The following is a 13187-nucleotide window of genomic DNA, read 5'->3' as shown; positions in this document are numbered from 1 at the left end:
TTTCAAATTTCTTAAATATTAATGAAAATAAATACAATTATATCGGCTTTCCAAGATATCGGCATCGGCTGTCAAAAAACCAGTATCAGTCGACCACTAAAAGTCATACAGTTTTGAAACAACATGATGATGAGTAAATGACGACTGAATTTTAATTTCTGGGTGAATGAATATTTAATCATCATCTAAAGATGTGGACACAAAGTGAAGTCTCTCATTGTGTTTGATCTTGAAACATGTCAACATGAAGGGCTGTAAATGACCTCAAAAGCCCGCTCTGTTTTGCTCAAGGGATCGATTCTATGCCATTAGACTTGTGCCGGTATTCGGTAATGCGATATATCACGGTAATGAATATGCACGATATTGTTATCGTGGACACTTCTAAATACCGTGAATAATTATATATTACAAATTATTCTGAATTTTGAATGCATTTTAAGAATACTTTTCCCATCAACTGGTCAAAATGCACAACACCGCTGTATGCTGCGTGAAAGACGCGTGCGCACTCTGATGTAAATAAGCATGGACGAGAAGCATATGGCGGAACATGTGAGAGATGCTCTGGATGAAAGCGCACTTTCACTCGGTGACAGCAGATGGCGCTAAACTGCATAAATAATAATAATAATTCATTTAAATGCAGCTGTTACCCCGGAAACCCTGTAAACAAATCAGCTGCACTACTTTCTGTTTCTAAATAGTTTTTAAATTATTTAAACAGCCATTCAGATTTGTGTATTTGCTATGATGTTCATCACAGAGCCAACTACTTAAATATTTAGACTTAATATGCTATTTATTTTCTAACTTTTTTTACATTTTAATCTGGACTACAACATGCCCTAGATATTGTTTGCAAGTGTTTTGAAACACGTTGTTGAAATCGAAAGTTGCAACTGTGTTATTTAATGAGCTAACATGAACTAAGACTTGTATTTTTTTTTAACAAAGATTAATAACTTCTGTAGCAAATGTAGCTATTGCTCATTGTGAATGTTAATGCATGAACTAAGGTTAACTAATGAGGTCTTATTGTAAAGTGATACCTATTGGTCTTTATAGTTCTTTTGCACTTTAATCCGTGTAAAACTTTTAACTTTATAAATTTTATTGCATTTAAATGTTCAGTTATTTTTGTTATAAGAAAAAAGTTATTAAACCTGTTATACTGTATTATGATAGCACTTTTTTTTAAATCTAAATTTCAACATTGTGATAATACCGTATACCGTGATAAAAGCATTAGCAATTAATCGCAACATGAAAATTTTATACCGGCATATCCCTATATGCCATACAACTGCCTGAAGGAGAATTCCAAAAGAAAAGCCCTTGCTTTAGAACCCACAATACCCAATCCAGTTGACACACCACCCTGCACCCTTTACTGTCACAAAATGTCCATCAAAACTTGCAGAAAATTACACTTAAGCATCTAAATGGTATAAAAAGCCTCTCACCTTGAAGTTGCTGGAGTTAACCCAAGAGGTGGCGATACCGTCCACCATTTTATCCAGCGCTGTCTGGTCACTCTCCAGGTCGTGACACTTGTCTGCATCTGTGATGTAGTCGATGAGCTCGGGACCCATCTGCAACCTGCGGGCCACATCCTTCTGTAGCACCTGGGTCAGACAGTACTCCATATTGGGCTCCATGGCCTATGATGTCCTGCCACCACCCGTGTGGCAGTGGAGAGGAAAAACTAAAAAAAAAAATAGACTTTTAGCGTGTGCAATCCAGGCAAAACAAATGCACACGCTTATTAATATCCTGTGTTGATGAACCACAGTGCCACAGGCTGGCAAGAAGCTGAGCGGTAGGGATGTCGACTCGGGAATGCAAACGATGCACCATATGTGACTAGACAACAGCTGATGAGGACTGCAAATTCTCCTTTTTGTCCCTTTAGGAGGCAGCCAAACCACTAGCAGCAGCAGAAGCGCTCTCGGCTGCAGTAGAGCAGCAGGAGTTGTGGTAACTAGAGCAGGACAAAGAGGGTCCAGCGGAGCATTGCTTCATAATTCAGAGGTCCTCCCTGCTCAGGATGAGAAAAGAGAGCTGTTAGCTGAGTACAACCTCTGGATATCAAATGCCAGTGCGGCTGGACCTGTATTTTTTTTCAGCTCAGATCAGCAGCCACTTATGAGAAAAGCAGAAAAGCCCTTTGATGGTGACATAACTCAAAGTCCGGCTTGCATTCTCTCAACTATTTATTTGCTGACCACACATCAGCTGCATGGCTTTGTGGGATGCAGCAAAATAGGAATTCCACTCATATTACAGGGGTAGTTAATGAAATGAACTGGTCTCCATGTAATTTTAAACCCATTTGATGTTAAAGGTACACGCCACTATTTTTGAAAATAGGCTCATTTTCCACTAGAGTTAAACAGTTGAGTTTTACCGTTTTCGAATTCATTCAGTCGATCTCCGGGTCTGGCGGTAGCACTTTTAGCTTAGCTTAGCATAGTTCATTGAATCTGATTAGATCGTTAGCATCTCACTCAAAAATGACCAAAGAGTTTATATATTTTTCCTATTTAAAACTTGACTCTTCTGTAGTTACATCGTGTACTAAGACCGACGGAAAATGAAGTTGCGATTTTCTAGGCCGATATGGCTAGGAACTATACTCTCATTCCGGCGTAATAATCAAGGAACTTTGCTGCCGTACCATGAGTGCAGCAGGCGCAATGATATTACATAGCACCTGAAAATAGGCTTATTGGAAGTTACCTAGCTGTGGACTATTTTCAGGCGCTGCGTAATAAGACTCAAGTTTTAAATAGGAAAAATATAGAAACTCTTTGGTCATTTTTGAGCGAGACGCTAACGGTCTAATCAGATTCAATGATCTATGCTAAGCTACAGTTAAAAGTGCTACCGCCAGACCCGGAGATCGGCTGAATGGATTCGAAAACGGTAAAACTCAACTGTTTAACTCTAGGGGAGTTGGAAAATGAGCCTATTTTCAAAAATAGTGGAGTGTTCCTTTAAACAAAAAGGACAAAAACATGATAAAAGCACCATAACAGCAGTCCATATTCCATACTGCCGTCACATTAGCTAAAGTTAAGCAACATTTTGCAAATAAAGGTTCATTGTCTTTTGTCAATATTGTAGCAAAGTCACTGTATAAGTGACATTCACTCAATAAATGAATTATTGATGTTAAACAACAATAATTTGAGGATCTGTAAATATACAGTAAAATTATTGTGCAGAAATTATTATGCACTAAGCAAACTGGAAACTACTAGGTAACGTAAAGTCTTGGCTGTGTTACACAACAGTAATGTCATCACTAGGATACTTGCCTCCCTACTGCATTGAGAAAAAATCTGCTAAGTCATCATGGGAATTATCTGGATGCAATCACATTTGGTCACCGCAAAGTGTATTACTCTGATAAGCAGATTACCTGATGCCCGGACTCCAATTTTTCTGAAAGACTTCATGAAATTAACAAAAGATGCACTGTTAATTGATCAGGGCAGAACAATAAAAATTAGGGCTGCACGATATATCGAAATTATCAAAATATCGCAAATGTGCATATTGCAAAATGCATATTGCAATGGTTTGCAATAAATAAGTGACATCAAATATTTCAAAAAGTCATGTATGGTCAAGGTTTTAGGTTGCTGCAGATAGTATAGCATCTGGGATGCGGATGTTAGTTGGGATATGTGTATGTGTGCATGATAGTGTGCCTGCTCTGACAAGACAATCAACAAGCCGCGATGCTTTCATAGTGAGCTAATCTGATAAGATGAGCCAGTCTAAAGGTGGGTCTCACACCAGACGAGAATCGCAACGCCGCGTCTAGGACAACTCACAGTAGGTATCGCACAATGGATGCGTCACGTTCAGTTCAAGACAACAGGCAGTTAATCTAATCACCAAACAGACAAATGTTCACTTCAAGAATGAACAAAACAGAGCATACCAAGTGAGTGGCGAGGCAGGATTTTTAACAGCGTCCTGAGCTGCCGCGGACAGTGTCTGAGTGGCGCTGCCAGTGTGATTACAACACTCATAGAAAACTACGTGTTAAAATTTTAGTCGCTTCTCGTCCGATGGGCAACCCCCTTAAGGCACCTGCAGCTGCTGCCAACAATTTAGTGCCAAAACAAAGATGCACCTCAAAAGGATTTTTCGGCAGAAAAATCTTCAAACACAGGTGAATTAACCCTCGTTCTCAAACATAAGCAACAATCCATAGCATAAGGCTTTAAAGGGGTCATATGATGCGATTTAAATTTTTCCTTTCTCTTTGAAGTGTTACAAGCTCTTGGTGCATAAAGAAGATCTGTAAAGTTGCAAAGACTAAAGTCTCAAATCCAAAGAGATTTTCTTTATAAAAGTTAAGAGTCAACCGCGCCTACCTAAAATGGCGTTCTAACACGCCCCCACATGTCTACGTCACGATGTGGGAAGATTTGCATAAAGCCGCTTAAATATTCACGCAAAGAAAGGCGGCGTAACTTTTAGTCTCGCTGTAGTATTGTTGCTGCCGCCATGTAGTGAAGGCACCGTGTTTTTTGTTGTGAAAGTGAAGCCGCTTAAATATTCACGCAAAGAAAGAAGGCGTAACTTTTAGTCTCGCTGTAGTATTGTTGCGGCCGTCATGTAGTGAAGGCACCGCGTCACTTTGTTTGGCCTTCCAAAAGAGGACGATATCCGCTTCGTCATGCCTAGAGCTGATCCGTGCTGGTCGCTGAGGAAATACTTCAACTTCATGCTGTGGATCACCGGATCGGCTTTCACCGTAGACGAAACGGAGTCCAGCCCGCGGTCGTCACATGTGGTTGCTGCAAGCCTGCCGACCGCTTCTTTGTCGAATCCCCCGGCCGCACCGTTCTCAAGCCTGCAGGCCTCCACTCAAGGCCGCCGTGTGTGACGCTGTGTTTCGTTGTGAAAGCGAAACTACTGCAAAGAGGAGAAACAATAATGTACAGTATGTGGAAAATAATGTGTTTTTTTTAACCTTAAACCGCATGAACACATTTCATTACACCAAATACACAAAATAATGTTCTTTTTAGCAACATCATATGACCCCTTCAATGCACGATTTGTTTTATGCAACAGTAAACATGGCTGTTCACTTTCAGAAGTTGTAGCGATGCTTTCTTTTCCCTGAAATAACATATGTTGGTTATGTAATTTTTTTAAAATATATTTAAATATAATTTAAATTGATTTTAGAAAAATAAATATCGTATCGCATATTGAATACCACATTTATTTATAATATTTAGCATGCTATCTCATATCGCTTTTTTTTTTTCAATAACGCACAGCCCTATTAAAAATTATGAATGTCCTGGTCACTGAGGTACATTAGTGTGTGTACAGTGGAGTACAAAAATACCGGTTTCAGGATCCCAAAATAATGTAAATACAATAATAATAATAAATTAATTTTAAAAATGAAGAAAAATTTCAATGTAAAATAAATAAGAAATATTTAAGATTCTGCACACAAATGCTCTTTATAACACTGTCAAATAAAATTGATCATTAGGTTTTGCACAAACTAGCTCATGCAGCTCATCTAATCAAATACAAACAAATTTAAACAAATCGAAAGAAATCTCTTTTAAATTAAACTTTTTCCATGCAAATTATTGTGCATATATTATGATAAAATTGAGAAAAACGTAAAATAGAATGATTCACCGTTGATCTCAGACATTTGGTCCTCACTGTATGTGTTTTCTCTGTCTTTACTGGCACAAGCTGTTTTGCTTTTGCTTAGTTTACACTACAAGTCTGTGCCTGTACTTCACGTATCTAAGCTACAGTACACAATGGTGGCAGGAGACCTTGCCTAGTCTCCTAATTCTCCATAGATCAGAATCACAGGAGTTCATCATTATTGAACTGTCATGTCACCTTAATGTAAAACACACACATTACATGATAATTCAGGTCAAGCATGATTTACCTGTGCCTCCCTCAAACCACACATCACAGGCCTCTGATCACAGATTAATTCATCTCTTTAGTGTTTAAGCATTAACACGTCAATCGGTTTTAAAACTAGATAACTAGTAAATAAACTAACCTGCTGGATCATGCAATAACCTAATTACTCACCAGTACTGGGTGGAAATCTGATTGCAATTCAAAGCAAAATCACCGTGTATATACAACAGAACGAAAGAAAATTAATAATCAAAACAATACTCAAACAGAACATCATTTCAAGTGAATGACAGATCCTACATGTGCATCAATGTAAATATATTTACACAGATGCACACGCAGTGACTGTCATTCACCCTAACGTAAATGAGAGGCTTTACTCCGGAGTCCAGGCTTTAAAATACCTCATTGTCTTTTATATACGTTAAAATTTCAAATATCAACCCTCTTATGATGAAATCCATATCCGTATTTCATAACTAAGTATTTTCAGATTATGTCTGGATGAATTTGTTTCTTTTTCATTGATCATCTAGCCAGTTATGCTAGCTCTCACTAGCTGACCGAATAAACTGTAAAAACTCCGGCGATTTACACAAAACCAGTACATGGAAACGACAAGCTTGGTTGAAATAATAGGTTATATACTCACTTTGCCGAATGTAGCGGTGGTTTCAGTGTGAAATGACACGGGTTAGGTTATTAAAGGTAAACGAGGTTTGTCTCTCTAGTGCTGCTCCTGTGGACACAATGATGGAGCCGGAATACGCATGCGCTAAACACCTCTGTTCTGTTACTGATTTAATGTAAAATCCGTTTACAGTTTTGGTACAAACTTTGCACCATGACAAAAAAAAATCATTTTATGCCATTATTATTGGTAGCCGTTGGAAAACAACGGCTAGCTTGTGGCCCTTTATTGTGTATGTACAGTATGCAAGTCATTTCTCTAACTATAAGCACCTTATTTTGTAATTACCAATTTTCTGCCCTTATATTTAGAATGTTATTCTACACCGTAGCCAACAGATATTTTGTTTACATCCGCATATTGGAAATCCTCTTGTTTCCCTGTCTCGCAGCCACATGGTAATTTTTCCTTGTGTAGCCTATCTAAAACAATGAACCTTCTTGGCAGGCCATTTTAACATTGATTCCTAAAAACTATCTACCATCAATTTGACACTAATGGTGCGTTCAAGTCATGCACATGAACACCACCACAAAGTCGTTATTACGAGTGGGAAACTCGAAATTTTCTTTAAAGGGGTCCTATTACAGGTGCATCTCAATAAATTAGAATGTCGTGGAAAAGTTCATTTATTTCAGTAATTCAACTCAAATTGTGAAACTTGTGTATTAAATTAACTCAGTGCACACAGACTGAAGTATTTTAAGTCTTTGGTTCTTTTAATTGTGATGATTTTGGCTTTTTTTTTTTCAATAACGCACAGCCCTATTAAAAATTATGAATGTCCTGGTCACTGAGGTACATTAGTGTGTGTACAGTGGAGTACAAAAATACCGGTTTCAGGATCCCAAAATAATGTAAATACAATAATAATAATAAATTAATTTTAAAAATGAAGAAAAATTTCAATGTAAAATAAATAAGAAATATTTAAGATTCTGCACACAAATGCTCTTTATAACACTGTCAAATAAAATTGATCATTAGGTTTTGCACAAACTAGCTCATGCAGCTCATCTAATCAAATACAAACAAATTTAAACAAATCGAAAGAAATCTCTTTTAAATTAAACTTTTTCCATGCAAATTATTGTGCATATATTATGATAGAATTGAGAAAAACGTAAAATAGAATGATTCACCGTTGATCTCAGATATTTGGTCCTTACTGTATGTGTGTTTTCTGTCTTTACTGGCACAAGCTGTTTTGCTTTTGCTTAGTTTACACTACAAGTCTGTGCCTGTACTTCACGTATCTAAGCTACAGTACACAATGGTGGCAGGAGACCTTGCCTAGTCTCCTAATTCTCCATAGATCAGAATCACAGGAGTTCATCATTATTGAACTGTCATGTCACCTTAATGTAAAACACACACATTACATGATAATTCAGGTCAAGCATGATTTACCTGTGCCTCCCTCAAACCACACATCACAGGCCTCTGATCACAGATTAATTCATCTCTTTAGTGTTTAAGCATTAACACGTCAATCGGTTTTAAAACTAGATAACTAGTAAATAAACTAACCTGCTGGATCATGCAATAACCTAATTACTCACCAGTACTGGGTGGAAATCTGATTGCAATTCAAAGCAAAATCACCGTGTATATACAACAGAACGAAAGAAAATTAATAATCAAAACAATACTCAAACAGAACATCATTTCAAGTGAATGACAGATCCTACATGTGCATCAATGTAAATATATTTACACAGATGCACACGCAGTGACTGTCATTCACCCTAACGTAAATGAGAGGCTTTACTCCGGAGTCCAGGCTTTAAAATACCTCATTGTCTTTTATATACGTTAAAATTTCAAATATCAACCCTCTTATGATGAAATCCATATCCGTATTTCATAACTAAGTATTTTCAGATTATGTCTGGATGAATTTGTTTCTTTTTCATTGATCATCTAGCCAGTTATGCTAGCTCTCACTAGCTGACCGAATAAACTGTAAAAACTCCGGCGATTTACACAAAACCAGTACATGGAAACGACAAGCTTGGTTGAAATAATAGGTTATATACTCACTTTGCCGAATGTAGCGGTGGTTTCAGTGTGAAATGACACGGGTTAGGTTATTAAAGGTAAACGAGGTTTGTCTCTCTAGTGCTGCTCCTGTGGACACAATGATGGAGCCGGAATACGCATGCGCTAAACACCTCTGTTCTGTTACTGATTTAATGTAAAATCCGTTTACAGTTTTGGTACAAACTTTGCACCATGACAAAAAAAAATCATTTTATGCCATTATTATTGGTAGCCGTTGGAAAACAACGGCTAGCTTGTGCCCCTTTATTGTGTATGTACAGTATGCAAGTCATTTCTCTAACTATAAGCACCTTATTTTGTAATTACCAATTTTCTGCCCTTATATTTAGAATGTTATTCTACACCGTAGCCAACAGATATTTTGTTTACATCCGCATATTGGAAATCCTCTTGTTTCCCTGTCTCGCAGCCACATGGTAATTTTTCCTTGTGTAGCCTATCTAAAACAATGAACCTTCTTGGCAGGCCATTTTAACATTGATTCCTAAAAACTATCTACCATCAATTTGACACTAATGGTGCGTTCAAGTCATGCACATGAACACCACCACAAAGTCGTTATTACGAGTGGGAAACTCGAAATTTTCTTTAAAGGGGTCCTATTACAGGTGCATCTCAATAAATTAGAATGTCGTGGAAAAGTTCATTTATTTCAGTAATTCAACTCAAATTGTGAAACTTGTGTATTAAATTAACTCAGTGCACACAGACTGAAGTATTTTAAGTCTTTGGTTCTTTTAATTGTGATGATTTTGGCTCACATTTAACAAAAACCCACCAATTCACTATCTCAACAAATTAGAATATGGTGACATGCCAATCAGCTAATCAACTCAAAACACCTACAAAGGTTTCCTGAGCCTTCAAAATGGTCTCTCAGTTTGGTTCACTAGGCTACACAATCATGGGGAAGACTGCTGACCCTTTTCAAGAACTACAACGAACGGCTTGTTTGGACTACAGCGTTTGTTTTCCGGGCTTTGTGATATCACAAAGCAGCTCATTGGAATATCATTACAAAGAATTCCCGCCTACAGAAATTCGAATGGTTGAGGGGTGGGGAGTGAGTGCATCAGATGAGACGAGGAAGAAGAAGTGCTGCTGCAGAGTTAGTGCATCAGAGAAAACGAAGAAGAGCTGCTGTGCTGTAGCTTAAAATTTTCGGCATGTCTAGAACAATTCTTACAAGTATAACACGACGTAGCTGGGCGCCGCCGGTAATGTATTTGAATTGACATTGAAAAGACATGGCTCGACGCTGCGCTTCTCGTCCGGTGCACGACCGCCTGAAATGCTGTTTTCGTTTGGGCTTCCTAAAGCAGATGATGTCAGGAAACAGTGGTTGCAATTTATTTTTAACTCTGTCCCTGAGCATTATAACCCCAATTTGCTATTGTGTGCTGTGCATTTTACTGAGGACAGCTTCCACAACACGAGGGAGTACAGTGCCGGATTCGCCCAAAAAGCTTTGTACTGAAACACCATCTAAGCTGTTTGCCAATCACAACACTGGGACAGCTAACCAATCACAACACATTTTGTTTTTCGGAAGGTTGACCTTCATCAAAGCCGGAACTAATCGAGGCGTTTGTGCCAGCCTGGGGAGAAACGTATTTTAATAATGTAAATTATGTGAAAAATAATGTGCTTTTCGAACCACCAAGCATGAGTGCATGTGTTAGTACACCTCCAAAACAAAATCAAGACTTTGTAAAAGAGCATAATAGGACCCCTTTAAGCCCAGAGTTTCCATGTTTTCCAAACATGCCAGAATCGATGGATGCAACGTCTGTAGTTGATGGTAAATTTTTGTTTAAATTGATAGTTTAGTTGTCCTATCCACCTTTTTCTTCAACGCGGAAGTAAGCCTATGGGTGAGACTTCCGGTTCATTAGCCGCTATAGGTAAATAACGAGGAGAATAACAACGTGCAGTAAACGGTAAAACTGTTTGCACTACAAACCAGTGTGTTCATAATTTCAGATAATACATTAAAATAATATGATAAGACACACCAACTTTCAATATCAAGCAGCAAAACGAACTGTTTTGCTCAGCTAAAAATAGCTGGACGGAGTGGACGCAGATGAAACCGGAAGCCATACCCATATATTTTCCAAATGGCCGCGCCCATTTTTACGACAAGAAAAAGGTGGATAAACTTAAATTGGTCATGTACTTGTTACGCAGCTGAAATTCAAGTAAAAAAAAATGCAGACCCTGTTGTATTTTCTTGTAATTTATTAAAAGGTACACCGCCATCTTGTGCCGGCTAAACTGACTTGAGCGCACCTGACGTCGTAATTACGACTTTTCAACTCGTAAGTACAAACGTCCCAGGAGGACTTGAACGCAGCATGATAGCCCATTTATTTTTAATAGCTAGCAAGTATTCCAATAGCAAATAGCATGTTTTTCGATTTTTTTTTAAAACTAGTTTAAGGGTTAGTTCACCCAAAAATAAAAATTCTGTCATTAATTGCTCACCCTCATTTTGTTTCAAACCCATAAGACCTTTGTTCATCTTCAGAACACAAATTAAGATATTTTTGGTGGACTATTATTAAACTATTCCTTTAACAGATATTAGTTATTAGAAATTATTCAAATATGTATTCAAGTTGATTCTGGTAACCATTTTTAATTTTCCTAATAAGACTTCTATATAAAATTGTCATTATCTAGAAGTCATTATGATTAGTCGTTACATATCACAAATTAAAAAGAAAAAAAATAGGGAGATACATACTTCTCTATATTGCACTATAAAAATTTGAAAAGGAATCAGCAACAGTACAAACTAAAAAGAATAGTTCAACTCATTTGGGCAATTTGACATTTGCCATTACCCACAAAATAGTTGAGATATATACAGGATAATAATACAGAACCTGTTTAACTAGTTTAAACAATTAATATTATTACTGAAATTAATATATTACTGTTGGTTCACTTAAAATAATAAAACACAGACATCAGTACATTTTAAGCAACACATTTTCAAGTGGCTTGCCATAACATTAAACCAACAGCAATGGAAAACGACTCCTGGCTCCATCTAATGGTTATTCTGATAAATGCATTTTCATTGATCTTTATTTCTTCCATGATACCTCTTAACTTATATGTAAGCTGACTAAGCTCTTCACCGCGACAATTTACACAAACCATTGTTCAGTTAAAATAGCTTTAAAAAGCAACAAAGAAGTTTATCTGATCCCCTTTTATGGGTTAAGCACATGTTTGACCAATATTGCGAAGCTGCATGTCTGAAGATAGTACTAGACAATACATAAAATAATGTGTCAGAAATACAATATCCATCCTACCATTTAATTTTCAAATTAACATTTTTTTTTAATGTAACATAACATATATACTTTGTGCATTACACAGTCAATTGGACTTTAGCAACCTCTCAAGAGACCAAATCCTACCCCATAAAGGTAATCGGTACATCTGCATAAAACACACCTCAAAATAGATGCCTGATAATCAGAATAACGTGTGATCCTCTTCTCCAGCCGCTGGGGAGGACTGAGAACTAACCATACAAATGGCTCTGAAAAAAGTGAGTCCGGTGTCCCTTCTAAAACAGGGATTTAAGTCTTTTGATTAGTCATTAAATTCTCATTTTAAGCCGTATGCTCCACTTCATCTTCACCTGACTCTTCCTCGCTGTTTTCTGAAACACACACACACACACACACACACACACACACACACACACGTTTTGTAGAGCACATTAGTGTCGAACAAGGATTCGTCAATCTAAATAACCCTAATGGCTATTAATGACAGCTAATTAAATGTCAACTTTAGCTGAAACTAATGTAAATGATGGTCAGGCTAAACTGGAGCCACATGGCCTCGCGTCATACCGTTTTAGGACGTTTCTTTACTTGCTGAACCTTCTTCTGAAACTCTGCATCTTCCTTTGGATTCAGAGCCAGCAGGTTTTTCGCCGGCTTCTCTGATGATTTGCCTTCTGTCATTATTAAATATAAAATTGTTAAAATAAATATAGCTATACGTTTTGGACGTGTGTTGTACTACCTCTCCTAAAACCACGTTGTTGCTCCTCTTCTTCTTCTTCTTCTAATAACGTTTTATGGTGGATGGCAAACCAACTTCTGGTGCATTTACCGCCACCAACTGGGCTGGAGTGTGGAGCACTAATAAGCAACTAATATATACATATTTATATTTATCTCTATTTTATATAATAATAAAAAAACACACACACATTCCTAAATTCTCCTGATTAATCCTATTTTTTAAATGTATTTAACAATAGCGCCATATATTTTACCTTGTTCTGCATGCTCTTTCAAGAGGTTTGACAAACTTCATAGGTGCATACCGCCACCTACTGTGATGGAGTGTGAAGAGAATGTACCATTTCTCACCTAAATCTTAAATTCTGTTCATTATTCCACAATTCTTAAGAAATCTCATGATTGCACTTATTTGTTTTCCTGCATTTGGACCA

At 37.3% G+C, this 13187-nt stretch overlaps 1 protein-coding gene across 1 annotated transcript in view; it reads right to left on the bottom strand.

Moving 5' to 3' along the window:
* The window catches only part of LOC107596084 (CLIP-associating protein 1-like), a 77824-nt gene extending 71125 nt beyond the window's left edge, over nucleotides 1-6699 (bottom strand). The window contains exons 1-2 of the mRNA XM_016286702.1: nucleotides 6593-6699; nucleotides 1467-2041 (exon numbers count right to left, since the gene is read on the bottom strand). Coding sequence (XP_016142188.1) covers nucleotides 1467-1661 — 195 coding nt within the window. The 5' untranslated portion in view covers nucleotides 1662-2041; nucleotides 6593-6699. The remainder of the gene's footprint in view (nucleotides 1-1466; nucleotides 2042-6592) is intronic.
* Between the last annotated feature and the right edge of the window lie 6488 nt (nucleotides 6700-13187).

Source organism: Sinocyclocheilus grahami, unplaced genomic scaffold, assembly GCF_001515645.1.
Source record: "Sinocyclocheilus grahami isolate Dianchi unplaced genomic scaffold, SAMN03320097.WGS_v1.1 scaffold214.1, whole genome shotgun sequence".
NCBI classification, from domain to species: domain Eukaryota; kingdom Metazoa; phylum Chordata; class Actinopteri; order Cypriniformes; family Cyprinidae; genus Sinocyclocheilus; species Sinocyclocheilus grahami.
The sequence above is the reverse complement of the archived record's forward strand: the minus strand, read 5'-3'. Positions and strand labels throughout refer to the sequence as shown.